We start from the raw sequence: 17,440 nt of genomic DNA, 5'->3' as shown, positions 1-17,440 counted from the left end.
TCTTCTTCTGCTTTGCAGGTCGAACCTCAACTTCTCCGAAAGGTGAGTTGGTTGCAGGAGTCAGCACTGACTGAAGGAGAAGGACAGGCCGGCCTGCGGTGGCTCGCCTCACGCCACGAGAGCGGAGTGGCCACTAGCCAATGGCGCGCGTCCTGGGCCAGGGAGGCTGCGAGACCAGGAGCCGGCCGCTTTTAGGGACACTTGCAGAAAATCCTAGCAGGTGGAACTTTGGCAAGATGTAAAATGAAACTATGGGGCATTTGCCCGATTAGAGCTGAGAAAACTGGGATTTAACAGCAAGATAGTTCATTTTTTAAAATATATTTTTATTGATTTCAGAGAGGAAGGGAGAGGGAGAGAGAGATAGAAACATCAATGATGAGAGAGAATCACTGATTGGCTGATTCCTGCACGCCCCTCTGTGGGGATCGAGCCTGCAACCCAGGCATGTGCCCTGACTAGAAACTGAACCTTAACCTCCTGGTTCATAGGTCAACATTCAACCACCGAGCCACACTGCTCAGGCCGTTAATTTTTTAATTTTATTTACTGAGACCTTCTCTTGACAGAGGCCTGTCAAACAGATAGCCCATTTATTCCATTTGATGAAAAAAAATTCCAAACTTTTCTCTGTGTCATCAAGCTATCAGTTTGGCGAGGCATCGGATGCTCACCTCTGCTTTGGGGTCTCAGTGGACAAGGCCTGCACATGCAGGGCGGGGCCAGCAGAGGGGGCACCTGCTCCCCAGGAAGGAGGCACCTCCTCTGGGTTATCCGAATCCTTGGTTCTGGTTCACACTCCCGGGGCCTGCTGGCCTGCCCTCCGGCGCTGCCCACATGCCCTCACTCTCCCTTCTTGGGAAACATTGTAAATATACTGCAAAGCAGAAAGGACCGTGTAATAAAGACAGACATACACACCCTTCATCTAGAGCAGTAGTTCTCAACCTTCCTAATGCCGCGACCCTTTAATACAGTCCCTCATGTTGTGGTGACCCCCAATTTCATCGTTACAAATTGAACATAATTAAAGCATAGTGATTATTCATAAAAACAATATGTAATTATATATGTGTTTTCCAATGGTCTTAGGTGACCCCTGTGAAAGGGTTGTTCGACCCCCAAAGGGGTCGCGACCCACAGGTTGAGAACCGCTGCCCTAGAGTCACAGATAGCACTTGCCACTTGCGTTTTCTCTGTATATATCTATTTCCCCTGCTCCACTAACAACTGGTATAGACACCAGGACATTTCATCCTGAATACCTTATCCTGTTACCTCCCACATGCTCGCCATACAATGGCCGTGTTTAGAAAAATGAATGATAACTCAATATCATCTATGCAGCCCATCTTCAAAGTTCTCTGGTTGTTTAAAAAGCATCTTTTATAGCTCTGTTTCCCTAAGCCAGGATCATTGTATTTGATTTGTCTCTTTATTTTCTCTCTCATTATTGGACAATCCCTCTGCTTCCCTCCCATATGCCAGCAATTTTCAGCCTTTTTCATCTCATGGCACATAACTAATTACTAAAATTCTGCGGCACACCAAAAGATATATTTTTGCATATCTGACAAAAAAATAGCTATCATTTTAATTCATTCACACCAGACAGCTATTGTTGTGTTGGCTGTTGTCATTTTTTATGTGACAGTCGAAGGGAAGAGGCCGGTGCCCCTGAGTAAATAGCCGGGCACTCCAGGTTTTAAACATTCCCGCGCTGCACGGGGCGAAAATCGCTGCCCTGAGGCATTGCCAGTTTGGCAGTACCCAAGCCTGTCCCTGTCCGATGTCCCGTTTTCTGGTTTGTTAGGTTCTGTCCTCCTGAGTAAATCCAGATGGAGAATTTTGTCGAGACTGCCACAGAGGTGACCCTTGCATCTTCTGTGGTGCCACCTTAGGAGGCACCCACACCAGGCCCCCGGGGGGAGGGGGGGTGCTGTGTTTGCTCACTGGTCCAGGAAGCAACTGCTGGATTCCACGTAGTTGAGGTCAGATTTCCCCCTGGTAACCAGTAAGCAATCCAAGGGTGCTCAACAGTTCTTCACCCAGTGACTTAATGTATCTTCATGAGTTACATTTGAATCAATTATTCACTGGGAATTACAAAATACCTAGTTTCTAATTCTAACATTTCTTCTATATGTAACAGCTGGTATTCTACAAAGAAGGAATTTTTCTCCCCAGCCCATTTTCTTTCATTTAGTTGAACATTATTCCTATGAACTTCAGTGCATTTTAATTCATTGCCATCGTGAATCTTTTTTATGCTCTAATTATCCCAAGTTTATCCAGTACAAGTCACTTCTTCATGGCTTTTACAGGACCCCATTAGTCATTGAGCATTTCCTAGACTTTGACACAACACAGTAATGCCAGTTCACCTTGTACTGTCCCTGCTCAGACTGGAATCACATTTCCCCCAGACTCCCTCCTTCCCTCCCTCCCTCCCTCCCTCCCTGCCTGGCTCTCTCCCTCCCTCCCTCCTTTCCTTTCTTCCTTTCTCCCTCTCTCCCCTTCCTTTTCTTGATGTGGAATAGTTTTCACAAACCAAGGTCTGGGCACAATGTGTGCTCATAACTACTGAAGCATTATTGCATCTACACCCTCTCAATGGACAGTCAGGAAATGTATATTAAAATCACAAACTCAATACCTTAAGGTTCTTCTTAAGCTTTTCTTTTTTTATATTTCCCCCTGGCTTCTCCAAAGTGAAGGCCCTGCTTCTCAACCATATGAAAGCTTTTACTCGCTTGCTGTATCATATAATATACACACTGACAGAGTTACAACAGTGCACAGCTACACACTTACTTAGCAACTTGAACATTCTTTTACCATTCCTCTTTTTCTTTTTTCTTTTTTTGGAATTTAGCCTCTGTGTGTACAGAGTATTGTGTTCAAATTGAGTTTATTTCTCTTTGAGGTTGCATTACCAATTTGACGCAGTGAGAAATATTTGATTGAGTCTGTCTGCCCTGTTCCTGTTTTCTTTCTTAATCCTTTAGTTTAATTGTGTTTTTGAGAATGAAGAGCATGCAAACCCCGAGGTCTTGCTCCCATCCCTGTTCACTCCACCACACCTTGAGCAACTGGTGCCAATCGTTTCTATCTTACCCTTTCTGTGTTCATTTCACAAATTATAATGGATTAAAAATTTTACATATATACAATATTTTATAAAATTAAATAAATGTTTTATCTATACTAATAAAAGGGTAATATGCTAATTAGAGTGGACATCTTCCGGACATCCACCGGGACAAAGCCACAGCACCTGCGAGGCCCGGGGCTCAGGCCTTGTAGCTGTTGCGGCCGGCAATGGCAGCAGCAGCGAGGTGATGGGGCGGCACCTTCACCTGATCAGCCTGGTCGCTTCCTGCAGAGGGAGGCCAGACTCCCCCTGGGGAGCAGGCCTAAGCCATCAGTAGGACATCCCCTGAGGGGTCCTGGACTGTGAGAGGGGGCAGGCCGGGCTGAGGGACCGCCCACTCAGTGCACAAATTTTCATGCACCGGGCCTCTAGTATATACACAGATATACAATTTTTCCAGTCCCTGTGTGGGTTTATATTTTTATTTGTCCACTGGCATTTGTTGCAGTGTTTAGTATGAGATAAAGATTTAGTTTCCTCTTTTTCCCATCTGGCAACTCAGTTATCTCAATATCATTTTTTAAAACCACCCTATTTCCCCAGTGTTGTTTTTTTAAATTTATCTTTATTGTTGAAGGTATTACAGATGCCCCCTATTTTCCCCCATTGACCCCCTCTTCCCCACTTCCAAGCCCTCTCCAGGCCTTCACCACACCACTGTCTGTCCATGGTCTATGCATATATGCATGTAAGTTCTTTGGTTAATCTCTTCCCCTGCCTTCCCTCTGAGATTCATCAGTCTGCTGCATGTTTCCATGTCTCTGTATCTATTTTGTTCATTAGATTCCACAAATAAGTGAGATAATGTGATATTTGTCTTTCTCTGACTAGCTTATTTCACTCAGCATAATTCTCTCCAGGTGCCTCCAAAAGTTAAGAGATCCTTCTTTTTTTACAGCTACACAGTATTCCATGGTATAAATGTTCCACAACTTTTTTTATCCACTCATCTGCTGATGGGCCTTTGGGCTGTTTCCAGATCTTAGTTATTAAAAATAATGCTGCTATGAACATAGGGTGCATACATTCTTTCTGATTGGTGTTTCGGGTTTCTTAGGATATATTCCTAGAAGTGGGATCACTGAGTCAAATGGAAGTTCTATATTTCATTTTTGAGGAAACTCCACACTGTATTCCATAGTGGTTGCACCAGTCTGCATTTCTACCAACAGTGCACAAGGGTTCCCTTTTCTCCACAACCTTGCCAGCACTTGTCATATGTTGGCTTATTGGTGGTAGCCATTAGGCAGTTGTGAGATGGTACCTCATTGTGGTTTTAATTTGCATCTCTCTGATTAGTGACTTTGAGCATTTTTTCATATGTTTCTTGGCCATCTGTATGCCCACTTTGGAGAAATGTCTATTCAGGTCCTCTGCCCATTTTTTTAATTGGATTGCTTGTCTTTCTTTTGTTGAGCTGTATGAGGACTTCATGTATTTTGGAAATTAACTCCCTATCAGATGTATCATTGGCAGACATGTTCTCCCACACAGTGGGGTCCTGGTTCATTTTGATGCTGGTTTGCTTTGCTGGGCAGAAGCTTTTTAGTTTGATGTCATCCCTTCTGTTTATATTTTCCTTTGTTTCTCTTGCCCTAGGCCAGCGGCTCTCCACCTGTGGGTCACGACCCCTTTGGCGGTCGAACGACCCTTTCACAGGGGTCACCTAAGACCATCCTGCAGATCAGATAGTCACATTAAGATTCATAACAGTAGCAACATTACAGTTATGAAGTAGCAATGAGAATAATTTTATGGTTGGGTCACAACATGAGGAACTGTATTTAAAGGGCCAGAAGGTTGAGAACCACTGCCTTAGATGATGTATCGGTGAAAATTCTGCTCTGTGAGATGTCTGAGATTTTGCTGCCTATATTTTCTTCTAGGATTTTTATGGTTTCACAGCTTACATTTAAGTCTTTTATTCATTTTGGATTTTTCTTATGTATAGGGTAAGTTTGTGGTCTAGTTTCATTTTTTTTCCATGTATCTGTCCAATTTCCCCAACACCATTTATTGAAGAGACTGTCTTGACTCCATGGTATGCTCTTGCCTCCTTTGTGAAACATTAACTGAGAGTAATGGAGTGGGCCTGGCTTCTCAGATCTATTCCATTGGTCTGTATGTCTGTTCTTGTGCCAATACCAGGCTATTTTGATTACAGTGGCTTTGTAGTATAACTTGATATCTGGTATTGAAATTCCCCACAACTTTGTTCTTTTTCTTAAGGTTGCTACAGATATTTGGAATCTTTTTGGGTTCTATATAAATGTTTGGAGTATTTGTTCTAGATCTATAAAATACTAGAGGCCCGGTGTACAAAAATTTGTGTACTTGGGGGGGAGGGGCGGTCCCTCAGCCCGGCCTGTGCCCTCTCACAGTCTGGGACCGCTAGGGAGATAACGCCCTGCTGGCTTAGGCCTGCTCCCGGGTGGCAGAGGGCAGGCCCAATCCCTAGGTGCAGCCCCTGGTCGGGCTCAGAGCAGGGCCGATTGGGAATTGGGGCACTGCACCCTGTCATGCACAGAGCAGGGCGGATCAGGAGGTTGCGATGCCACCCTCAGTCACGCTCAGGGTAGGGCCTACTGGGGGGTTGGGGCACCGCCCCCTGTCACACTCAAGGCAGGGTCAATGAGGAGGTTGCGGTGCCACCCCCTGTCATGCACAGAGCAGGGCCAATCAGGGGGTTGGGGAGCTCCCCCCAGTCACACACAGAGCAAGGCTGATCAGGGGGCTGGGGCGCTGCCCTCTATTACCCACAGAGCAGGGCCGATCAGGGGATTGGGGTGCCGCCACTGTCACACTCCTGGCAGGGCCCATGGGGAGGTTATGGCTCTACCCCATCACACACAGAGCAGGGTCCATGGAGGGGGGGTTGGGGCGCCACCCTCTATCACCCACAGAGCAGGGCCGTTCAGGGGGTTGGGGCGCGACCACTCTCACACTCAGGGCAGGGCCGATGGGGAGGTTATGGCTCTACCCCGTCACACACAGAGCAGGGCCCGTTGGGGGGGACGGTCGTGGGGCACCGCAGCCTGTCACACACAGAGCCGCAGGGCGATCAGGGGGTTGGGGAGTTCCCCCCTATCAGGCACAGAGCAGGGCTGATCAGGGGTTGGGGCGCCTTCCCCTGTCATGAATAGAGCAGGGTGGATAGGGAGGTTGTGGCCCCGCCCCCTGTCACACACAGAGCCGCAGGGTGATCAGGGGGTTTGGGCGCTGCCCCCTGTCACACTGATCCCGGTGCTGGGAGGCCTCTCAGCTCCGCTGATCCCAGTGCTGGGAGGCCTCACGGCTCTGCTGATCCCGGTGCTGGGAGGCATATTACCCTTTTACTATATAGGATAGAGGCCTGGTGCACGGGTGCGTGCCGGCTGGTTTGCCCTGAAGGGTGTCCTGGATCAGGGTGGGGGTCCCCACTGGGGTGCCTGGCCAGCCTGGGTGAGGGGATGATGGCTGTTTGTAGCTGGTCACACACCCTTCAGGGTGGGAGTCCCCACTGGGGTGCCTGGCCAGCCTTGGTGAGGGGATGATGGCTGTTTGCAGCTGGTCACACACCCTTCAGGGTGGGGGTGCCCACTGGGGTGTCTGGCCAGCCTGGGTGAGGGGCTGAGGGCTGTTTTCAGGCTGGGGGTGACTGAAGCTCCAAACTGCTCCTCTTTTTCTTTTTTTCTTTTTTTTTATTCTGGGCCAGCTTTAGTTTTGAGGCTTGGCTCCAGCTCTTAGGCCTCCCCTGCTGAAAGCAGGTTTCTGGCCTTTGTTTACCTTTTGTATTTGAAAAAATGTTGCGATCCTGCTGGCTGAAGCCCGACGGACTAAAGCAGGTTTCTGGGGTTCTGTTTAGCTCCTATATTTGTAACATAGTTGCTTAGAGTTGCAGCTCAGAGGCCTGCAGCGGCAGGCAGGGAACATTGGAGTCCTCCGTCACTGAAGCAAGCAAGCCTCATGTTCACTTTAAGCTGCCTGGCTGCCGGCCGCCATCTTGGCTGGCAGTTAATTTGCATATTGTCCTGATTAGCCAATGGGAAGGGTAGCGGTCGTACGCTAATTACCATGTTTCTCTTTAATTAGATAGGATGCTATTGGTATTTTAATAGGGATTGCATTGAATCTATAGATTGCTTTGAGTAGCATGGGCATTTTAATGATGTTAATTCTACCAATCCATAAACATAGTATACTCTTCCACTTTTTTATATCTTCCCATCACTTTTTTCAATGTCCTATCATTTTCTGAGGTCTTTTATCTCCTTGATTAAGTTCATTCCTAAGTATCTTATTTTTTTGTTGCAATGGTAAATGGGACTTTTTAAAGTTTCTCTTTCTGAGAGGTCATGATTGGTGTATAAAAAAAGCCATAGCTTTCTGGGTGTTAACTTTGTATCCTGCTACATTGCCAAATTCATTTTTTAAATCTAGTAGTGTTTAGGTGAGGTCTTTAGGGTTTTCTATGTACAATATCATATCATCTGTGAATAATGACAGTTACACTTCCTCCTTTCCAGTTTGGATGCCTTTTATGTTTTCTTTTTGTCTGATTGCTATGGCTAGGGTATCCAGTGCTATGCTGAGTAAGAGTGGTGAGAGTGGGCATCCTTATCTTGCTCCTGTTCTTAGGGAAAATGGTTTTAGATTTTGCCCATTGAGTATGATGTTGGCTGTAGATTTTTGATATACGGCCTTTATTATGTTGAGGTATGATCCCTCTATTCCCACTTTGCTGAGAGTTTTTACCAAAAATGGGTGTTGGATTTTGTTGAATGTTTTTTCTGCATCTATTGATATGATCATGTGATTTTTGTCTTTCAATTTGTTTATGTGATGTATCACATTTATTGATTTGAGAATATTGTATCATTCTTGCATCTCTGGAATAAATCCTACTTGGTCATGGTGTATGATCTTTTTAATATGTTGCTGGATCCAATTTGCTTATATTTTGTTGAGGAATTTAGCATTTATGTTCACCAGGGATATTGGTGTGCAATTACAAGTCTGTTTTTGTGCGTCCCAGAAGATTTTTCAGATTTTACTCTCATGGGTGTTCCACACTTTAGTTTCTGTTTATTCCTAAATATTTGATGTTTTTGTTGCTTTAGTAAATGGAGTTTCCTAGTTCATCTCCTCCTTGGTGATTGATTGCTTTGGATTGGTTTTGCAGGTTAACATTGTAGCAGCTGCCTTATTGGATATTGCTATTGTTTGCATTGGTTTCCTTCTTGGTATTTTATGTGTCACCTTTGTCATGTTCTAAATTTTATGATGGCATGTCAAATTCCAGGTCTTTTCAATTCTTATGCCTGTAATTGTTTTTTCCTCTCTGATCGTATCTGCTAAGAACATCAATGCTAAATAACAGTGGAAACAGTTTGCAGACTTGTTTTGTGCCTGATCTTGGTGGGAAATACACCAGTGCTTTCCATTAAGTAAGCGCTGGCCTGAGGGCTGAAGTATGTGCATGTTATCACATTAAGGAAGTGCCCATCAATTCTTATTTTATTGAGTTTTTAAAATCAGAAACGTGTGTTGGATTTGGTCACAAGTCTTTTCAGCATGAACGGGCATTAGCTCACCCGGGGACTCTCCTAGCAAACCAGGCTGGATAGACCCTTGGTTATTAGAGCTTTTGTTTCTTTTCCTCCTCACCCTGTTGATCTGTATACTTGTTGTAGGATGTGGAAGAAGACTCGGGTTTATGCCGTCACTGTAATCCTACAGTCTCCAAAAGACTTTCTCCTTCTCTTAATGTCCAGTCTAGGTCTCCAGCCTAATTCACCTGCTAATCTAGCCAGCGATGCTCTCCCAGCTCCTTCCCAGCTTATCTTCTCCTGCAGGCTGTGGCTGGCTCTGCCAGGCTGGTGACATAGCCACCCGAAGAGGAATGGCTGCCCTGGCAGAGAGCAACTTCCTCCGGGAGGTGGCTTGCAGGTGTCTGTCCCCAGCTCTGGGCCATCGGGGATGGGAAGAGATGGTCTCATGACCTGCCCATCTTCTTTGGGCATCAGGAATTCAAGCGCAAGTGCTGGCTAGGGACAGCCATTGCAGGCTTCCTCTGAAGGGGCCCTTTCAACTCAGGACTCGTTCAAGACAACAGAAAGAATGAGCTTTCTGTTGAGCCTGGGCCTCAAGGCCAACTTGAACGCTATGTCCTCCTGGCCCATCATACTTTCAAGAAGAAGCACATCACCTGACCGCAGTTAGGCCCACTCTTAGAAGCCCTTTCCCCACTGGTCTTTCTTACCATCCTTGCTCCTTTCCAACTGCTTGTTTTCCATCGGCTCTGCTGCCATTCAACTCTGCAACCCCAGCCTCTGCCTTGCTCCCCCACACAAGGGTGGGTAAGTGCCTGCTGCCCCTTTTATGGCCGTTGGCTTGGCTGGTCCGTTGGTGGTTTCCTCTGCCCCATCCTTCTGCTATTGCTGCTTCTTCCCCCAAGGGGCGATTTAATTAAACATCAAGATATTAAGACTAAATACACACAATGGAATGGCAAGTATGCAATGTAGGCATAACTATGTCTTTCTGCAACAACTATAGGTAATATTTATGTGAAACTAAGTGTTGAGGTGAGTTCAGTCACAAAATGGAGCTTTTGGGAGGCTCTTAGCTGGGAGGGGCCACCGCAGGGTCTCGGCCCTACTTTCTACTGTATTGCGATGTGGGTTGGTGAGCTCACCTGTTCTTCTCTGTTCCTGGGTTTTAATATATATCTGTGCTGCGTTCCCTCCGTCAAAGCCGATGCACTAAGTACAGCATCGCCTCACCTCGATAACAGTGTATAGTTCAGACTTGAAGGTATCACTTTCCAGTTACATTCCTGTAGGTCTGTCCTCCTGTTCCTCTTCTATTTGCCCAGATCTTGCAAACTCTTCAAGGTCTCAAAGTGGCACTTTCCCTTCGATGTGCCTAGCACCCTTGGGGAATGACTTCTTCCCTTTTTGTCATCGAGGTGGATGGGTGTGGTGGTCTTGGTTTGGTAGGCAGAAAGCAGCCGCAGGTTGAGCTCCACCTAAAACTCTCCTCTTCCATAGAAGCCACTGGCCCCCAGGCCCCTCGCTGTGTTGCGTGAGGAAATGCCCCTTGCTGAGATTTGCTGATGGCCTTTCACACCTGTTTAATGGTGTGTCACATAGCATATGTCACAACTAGTTACAGCATAGTCATTGCGTCAGTAAGTCTTCCGGATGGTTCTCTTTCTTTCCAGAGAGGCACAAGTGATTGAACTCTAAATGAGCAGCCACTTCCGGCGGGGCCTGGCAGTCTGATGTTGCCTACTGCAGTGTGGGGAATGTCTTGAATTTGAATGTCCAAAGCTGGTGATGGACGTCAAAATCCGGGCAAATAATAGCATGAACAGAACCCATCGTGCCTGTGCCCTGGAGGAAAGCATCACCTCTCTTGCAAGAAGCTTGCCCACAGCGGGAGGCATGAGCACCGCATCCAGGAGTGAGGAAGGATGGAAGCCAGTCTGTCCTCCCTGCCTGCGTGGTACCCACGCTGAGCTGTTCAGGCTTCCATGGTGACATGGACTCCAGTCGATGGAACCTCCCCACAGAGCATGCTCAGGGAATGAGAGCCAAACTCAAGACACAGCCTCTTAAGCACCAGCATCTTGGCGACAGGTAAGCGGCGTTTTCCAGAACTGTTGGCCTCACCTTCGTAGCTGCCGGAAGAAGCCCCAGGAACATGTAGGCGCCCTGATGCACGGAGACCGTGAGCAGTCTCTCTTTCTACAGACGAAACACTGATCTTCCAAAGAAGAGATGGCAGGCTGGAGCGAGAGGCATGTCTGCTGGCCACAGGCTGACCCGCAGCCCTGCAGCGCTCATGGTGGCCAGTACAGAATTGCATGGGAAGCAGATGCTGTGCCTGGGAGAAAGCTATTCCAGTGTAAGCGATGGTTGTTACACTCACAGGATTACTCCCTGGTTATTGTTTCAGTGTGCATGCCTTGTCACACTGTAACAAGGCTCGGAAACATCTTTTTACTGTTCCCATCAATGGAAGGCTCTGCGGCCCAGCCCGTCCGCACGGCTCTGCCCTGTCATGCTGACCTGTGTTTGTGGGGCTGCGGCTGGAGCCCTCTGGCCTTTGCACGCGGCAGAGATCGGTGGTTCTATGGACGGTGCTCTTTGGACTGGATTACTCTCCTCGTGTGTGATGACAGGTGAGCTATGTCACAGGATGAAGTGCTGCGTTTCGACAATTTGCCTGGATTCCCAGGGCGTCTTTCATCTGACTTGATAATAATGTAGCTCATTAGCAGCCCTTGCTAACTGATAACCGAAAGCAGCAATGCGATCATCATATTCAGTGTTCTGTGTGTAAGAGAATAAACCATCGTGCAAGCTCTCTGCTCACTGATTTGTCTCTTTCGGCAGCATTTTAATTAAGATATCGGCTTTGTGAAAGGCAGAGACACCTGTGAACTGAAGGGCATGCCTCTGAGTGCTCAGTAATCCTTTCATTTTCTGTGGACTTGACAGAACTGTGGGGTCCGCTCCCCATCCCCACCTCCGCCATCTTTTCCCAGCTCCTCTTCTGGGCTCTGGTTGTGTTTATCCCCCACCAGGCCTCCTGTGGAAGAGCACGGAGAAGTGTGTGGAGGCCAGTGCTCTCTCCTCGGGTTGTAGGGGCTAACATGCCGGGAGGCGGAAGGGCTGGGGGCCCTTTGCAATGGGTCTCCTGGGCTTATATCCAAACCCAAGCTCCGTGGCCCCCTTCTGTGGCAGTCCTACAGCCCTCCCCCTCGACAGCCCTTCGCCGTGGGACCGGCTCCTGGGGATGGAGGTGCTGGCGGGCGGACCTCCTGGGCGTGCTTGGGAGCAGCCTGGGAAGTGATTGTGTCTCTGGGTGCAATGTCTGCAGTGGGGACATCTCGATGGCCTCGGGCTGTGCGTGGGGAGCGTGCCAGCAGAGGCCAGTGGCTGGAATAAGCCAGTGGGCCCTGGGCCCCCAGGACACATGCGGGTCCCAGACAGTCCATCTTGGTGGGCAGGATCCAAAGCCGAGGGGACAGATGACACTGGACACCAGGGGAAGAGCCATCCCTGCGTAGGTGAGGCGGCTGCAGGTGGCTTTGCTGATGCCAGAACCTAGTACTTGGGCCAGAAGAAGGTGAGCTGGGGGAGGGTTATCTGGCAAGATCAAAAATTAAGTCTGTATTAATCTCTATATCCACAAACTTAATGATAATGTTTATTACATACACTAAATCCATACATAAAATTAAATCAGTATGTGTTTATGTTCTGCTATGTGTGTTGAAAGTATACATATCATAGAATTCTAATATATTCTTTGGTATGTTCTATTCTAGAGTATATGGGGCTTGTATAAGTAAATAAATGGCATCCTTTTTCATCATCCAAGTTTTAAAATAGTTGAGAGATAGACAAACAGCAGGTGGAGAGGGGGATATCAGAGTTGTGATTTTCAAGTGAGTCATGATATGCAGCAACACTCCTCAGCCCGAGTCCTGGCCCAATTCAAGCAAGAGGTGAGAGTGGCCTGGGCGGATGCTGGCAGCAAAGGTGCAGAGGGAGGATGGGCTTGGGTGCTGTTTGGAGGTGAAGAGGCGAGACTTGTGGCCAGATAGGCTTGGGGGTGAGGGAAAGGCCAGCTCAGCACCACCTCCTAGGCCTGGTGTCAGTGCCCGGGTGTGGAGGACCCAGGGGCCCTGTCTTGGGAAAGGTCTACAGCTCGTCTGCAACTACTAGCAGCCAAAGCACGGGCTGCTTTTGGAGAGAGTGCGAGCCCACACTCCTGCAGCTGTTCAAGCTTGTGAACTGGGGTTACAAACACACAGGTTGGAAGTCGCGCCAAATGTGCTCCGGCGCCCAGGAGAGAGCGCAGGGGCGAGTCAGCGGAGGCGATGGGGTGTGCAGACGGAGGGCGCTGAGCCGGTGCAGGTGAGGGGCTGATGCCTGGACATGAAGCCGAAAGGCCAGGCCAGCTGTGCCCGGGGTCCATCCTGCGGGCTGGTTCTCTCCCTCCTGAGTCATGTGTCGGAATCCCAGGTGTGTCAGATGAGTTAATCATCCTGCAGAGAATGTGGTTTTGCCCATGTGCACTGTCGCTGGCGACAGCCCTCTCCCAGGCTGCGTGCCGGCTGCAGGGCAGTCACTCCGGCCACCAACATGAGCTTCACTGAGTGCGTTTGGGTCTGAGTGTCCACGGCCCTGGAATTTCAACTGGCAGGTTCTCTCCTCAGGTGTGGTCCCTCTGAGAGTGCAGAACCACAGTCGAGCATGGGGGCTCTCCTGCCACATGCTTCTCTGTGAGCTGGACAAACTATGTAACCTTGCGGTGCCTCAGTGTCCCCATTTGTGAAATGGGCTAATAGATGTCCCTGCCCAATAGGGTCTTTGAAGCATTTAATGAGGTAACTCACATAAACCTCTTACAACACTGGCATGTCATGGGCACTCAGCAAATGGGACCTATTACTTACAACGGGTTTGGGTCCACTTTGATCCCATCCCAAAATCCAGGCACTGAGATTAAGAAAGTTTTCATTGTCGGTGAAATTTCAGGTGAAATATATAATTTTAAAATATATTTTTATAATAAAAATTAATTTTAGAACCGTTTTAGATTTCCTAAAAGTTGTGAGGGTAGTTCGAAGAGTTCCCACAAGCCCCGCACTAAAGTAACATCTTAGGCGGGTCTGGTTTATATGTCGCGATTAATGAACCAGCATGATTACGTTAGTATGCGTTAAAGTCTGGACTGAATTTGGATTCCTTAGTTTCCCCCTCGTACTCCTTCTCTGCACTAGGACCTGCCCAGGACACCGAGTGCACCGTGTGATGGTTGCTCCGACTGTTCTTGCTTTTGATGACTTTGACCTTTCAAAGTCATGCTGGGCAGGCATTCTGTACAAGCATCTCAAACTCATGAACCACAGGCCACATGGGGCCCACAACGAATATTTTTGTGGCCCAGCCAATATAACGGTATGTAAGAAATGTTTTAATAAAAAGTTTGTAACTTAATTGTTATAATATCCTGTTATACATAACTAAAGGCCTGTGCATGAAATTCATGCACTCGGGGCCAGGGGGTCCCTCAGCCCCGCCTGTGCCCTCTCGCAGTCCGGGAGCCCTCAGGGAGTGGGCCTAAGCTGACAGTTGGACATCCTTAGGCTGCCGTGGAGGTGGGAGAGGCTCCCACTGCTGCTGCGCTCACCAGCCCGGCTTCTGGCTGAGCAGCACTCCCCCTGTGGGAATGAACTGACCACCAGGGGGCAGTTCCCTCATTGACCATCTACCCCCTGGTGGTCAGTGTGCATCATAGGACTGGTCTTTACACCGTTGGGCCAAAACTGGCTCTTCGACATCCCCCGAGAGGTCCTGGATTGCGAGAAGGCGCAGGCCATGCCAAGGGACCCCACTGGTGCACAATCAGGGCCGGGGAGGGACACGGGAGATTGGCCAGCCAGGGAGGGACCATGGGAGGGTTCCAGGGTGTATCTAGCCTGTCTTGCTCAGTCCCGATCGGCCGGATCCCAACAGCAAGCTAACCTACCAGTCAGAGTGCTCCCTGGTGGTAAGTGCATGTCATAGCGAGCAGTTGAGTGGTCTTAGCGTATCATTAGCATATTATGTTTTGATTGGTTGAATTGCCAACGAGATGACCAGAGACTTAGCATATTAGGCTTTTATTATATAGAACTAGTGGCCCAATGCATGAAATTCGTGCATGGGGGTGTGGTATCCCTCAGCCCGGCCTGCACTCTCTCCAATCTGGGACTCCTCGGGGGATGTCTGACTGCCAGTTTAGGCCTGATCCCACCGGGCCTAAACCAGCAGTTGGACATCCCTCTTGCAATCCAGGACTGCTGGCTCCTAACCACTCACCTGCCTGCCTGCCTGATCACCCCTAACCACTCTGCCTACCAGCCTGATTGCCCCACCCAGCTGGCCTGCTTGCCCTCAACTGGACCCCCTCTCCAGCCTGATCACCCAAACCACCTCTGCCTCAGCCCCACCACCATGGCTTTGTCCGGAAGGACGTCCAGAAAGTCTCCCAGACGGTCTCCCAGTCTAATTAGCATATTACACTTTTATTAGTATAGAAGATAGAGACCTGGTGCACAGGTGGGAGCCGGCTGATCTGCCCTGAAGTGGGTCCCAGATCAGGGTGGGGGTCCCCTTGAGAGGTGGTGCCAGCCTGGGCAAGGGGCCTGGGGAGGTTTGTAGGCAGGCCACACCCTGATAGGGGTGGGGGGTCCCTGCTAGGGGAAGGGGCCAGCCTGAGCGAGGGGCTGAGGACCATTTGCAGGCTGGCCATGCCCCTATAGGGGTGAGGGTCCCCTTGTGGGGTGTGGCAAGCCTGAGCGAGGGGCTGTTTGCAGGTTGGCCAGCTGAGGGCTGTTTGCAGGCTGGCCACACCCCCCCTCGGGGGGGGGGGTCTCTGCTGGGAAGTGGGTGGCCTGGGTGAGGGGCCTGGGGCAGTTTGCAGGCCGGCCAGCCTCCTGATGGGGTGGGGGTCTCTACTGGAGGCAGGGCAGCCTGGGCCAGGGCCTGGGGGCTGTTTTCAGAGTGGACTCTTCCCCATCCTCCAGGGCCCCACCCTCCAGGGCCCCACCCTCCAGGGCCCATCCTCTAGGGCAGGGGTGGGCAAACTTTTTGACTTGAGGGCCACAATGGGTTCTTAAACTGGACCGGAGGGCCGGAACAAAAGCATGGATGGAATGTTTGTGTGAACTAATATAAATTCAAAGTAAACATCATTACATAAAAGGGTACGGTCTTTTTTTTTTTTTTTTTTAGTTTTATTCATTTCAAATGGGCTGGATCCGGCCTGCGGGCCGTAGTTTGCCCACGGCTGCTCTAGGGCCCCATCCCCCAGAGCCTGCCTTCGCTGATGCAGGTGCCTCTTGGTGCAGCTCCACCAGCTTTAGAGGTCAGGTCACAGGAACCACTCGATGCCCCCTCAGGCCTTGATTCACATGCATTCGGGTTGGGTATGTGTGGGGCTGATGTCCATAAGAAATGGCTGGTTTCAGAAGGAAGGTAGGTGACAGAACAAGAGAAAACTTGCTCAGACACTTGCCACCGTCACCTAGACCCTATGGATACTTTATTCATTTAAATTGTCTGCACCTCCAAGCCAAGCTTTGTAGACGTAGTTGCGCTCACCATAGCAACCCACGTGCTCCTTCATGGCGGGACCATTCTCTGGGCCTGGCTAAGAGTATGGGCTCTAACCCAGATGCCAAACTCTAATTCCTCTGTCTGCCACTTCCTTTGTGCATGACTCTGCCCAGTCCCTCGGCTTGACCTCAATGCCCTTTCTGTCGCCTGGGGAGAGTGGCCACGGCGGGGCGATATGAGTTCCCAATGGTTATGCATGCGGAACAGTTTGGACAGTGTCCGGAACTTGTACATGCTCTACAATGCTACCCACTACAAGCTGGGTACCTGCCGCGGTGGGAGCAGATGGTGTGGTGCTTACGTGCAGGAAGCTGCAGGCAAGCAGGGCCAGCACAGGCACTCCAGAGGCAGGCACAGGGCACTGTGGAACCCAGGAAGGAAGAAAGGCTCATGACCACAGCAGAGTGGTGCCCGGCCCAGGCGCAAGGAGCTCTGTGCCAGGGAAGAGGGCAGAGGGTCCTGGGACCTGATGTGGCAATGCCCAGGGCTGTGGAAGACCATGGTGATGCTAAGAAGGGCCAGGGAGCCTCTGTGCCAGGGTCAGGCTTCCAGGGAGGAGGGGCAGGAAGCCTGTGCTGCAGGCAAGATGCCAAGATGTTCAGTGCCCTGTTTGGATATTATGAACTCTGTTTCTCCTTCACAAAGCAAGTTGCATAAAGACAGTGAGTGGATGTATGACAGGTCAGAGATAAAGGGAAGGATTCTGAACTGCTGATGGTCATGTAGCAGGTGTGCTTGGAGAAGTGAGAAGCAGAACAAAGAGACATAGCAAAAGAGAGAATAAACTACCATGCTGCAGAAAGCTGCCAAAACCCAGTTTAAAGGAAGGCTCTAGTGAGATAAGTCCGAAGCCAGCTATGCCCAGAAAAATGAAAGTAAAATTTGAGGCTACCAAGAACAAAGAAAAGCAAATGACCTATAAATATATGAGAACTAAAGGCCCAGTGCATGAAATTCATGCACTTGGGGGACATGGGAGGTCACTCAGCCTTGCCTGCGCCCTCTCACAGTCCAGGAGCCCTAGGAGGGTGTCCAACTGTGGGCTTAGGCTCACAGTCAGACAGCCTTAGCGCTGCTGCGGAGGCGGGAGAGGCTCCCACCACTGCCACTGCACTTGCCAGCTGTG

General features: G+C 49.4%; 1 protein-coding gene across 2 annotated transcripts in view; it reads left to right on the top strand.

Moving 5' to 3' along the window:
* TMEM273 (transmembrane protein 273) overlaps positions 1–11,506 on the top strand; it is a 30,599-nt gene extending 19,093 nt beyond the window's left edge. Inside the window, exons 5-6 of one of the 2 annotated variants that reach the window (XM_036356030.1) lie at positions 19–42; positions 10,359–11,506. In XM_036356030.1, the coding sequence (XP_036211923.1) occupies positions 19–42; positions 10,359–10,383 (49 nt within the window). In that variant the 3' untranslated portion in view covers positions 10,384–11,506. Of the gene's footprint in view, positions 1–18; positions 43–10,358 lie in introns of those variants that run through there. The other variant, XR_004975218.1, reaches the window with a different exon arrangement.
* Positions 11,507–17,440: the final 5,934 nt, after the last annotated feature.

The sequence above is a fragment of the Myotis myotis genome, unplaced genomic scaffold (assembly GCF_014108235.1).
Source record: "Myotis myotis isolate mMyoMyo1 unplaced genomic scaffold, mMyoMyo1.p scaffold_m19_p_24, whole genome shotgun sequence".
NCBI classification, from domain to species: domain Eukaryota; kingdom Metazoa; phylum Chordata; class Mammalia; order Chiroptera; family Vespertilionidae; genus Myotis; species Myotis myotis.
Note: the sequence above shows the minus strand (reverse complement) of the source record. Positions and strands in the feature narration are given on the sequence as shown.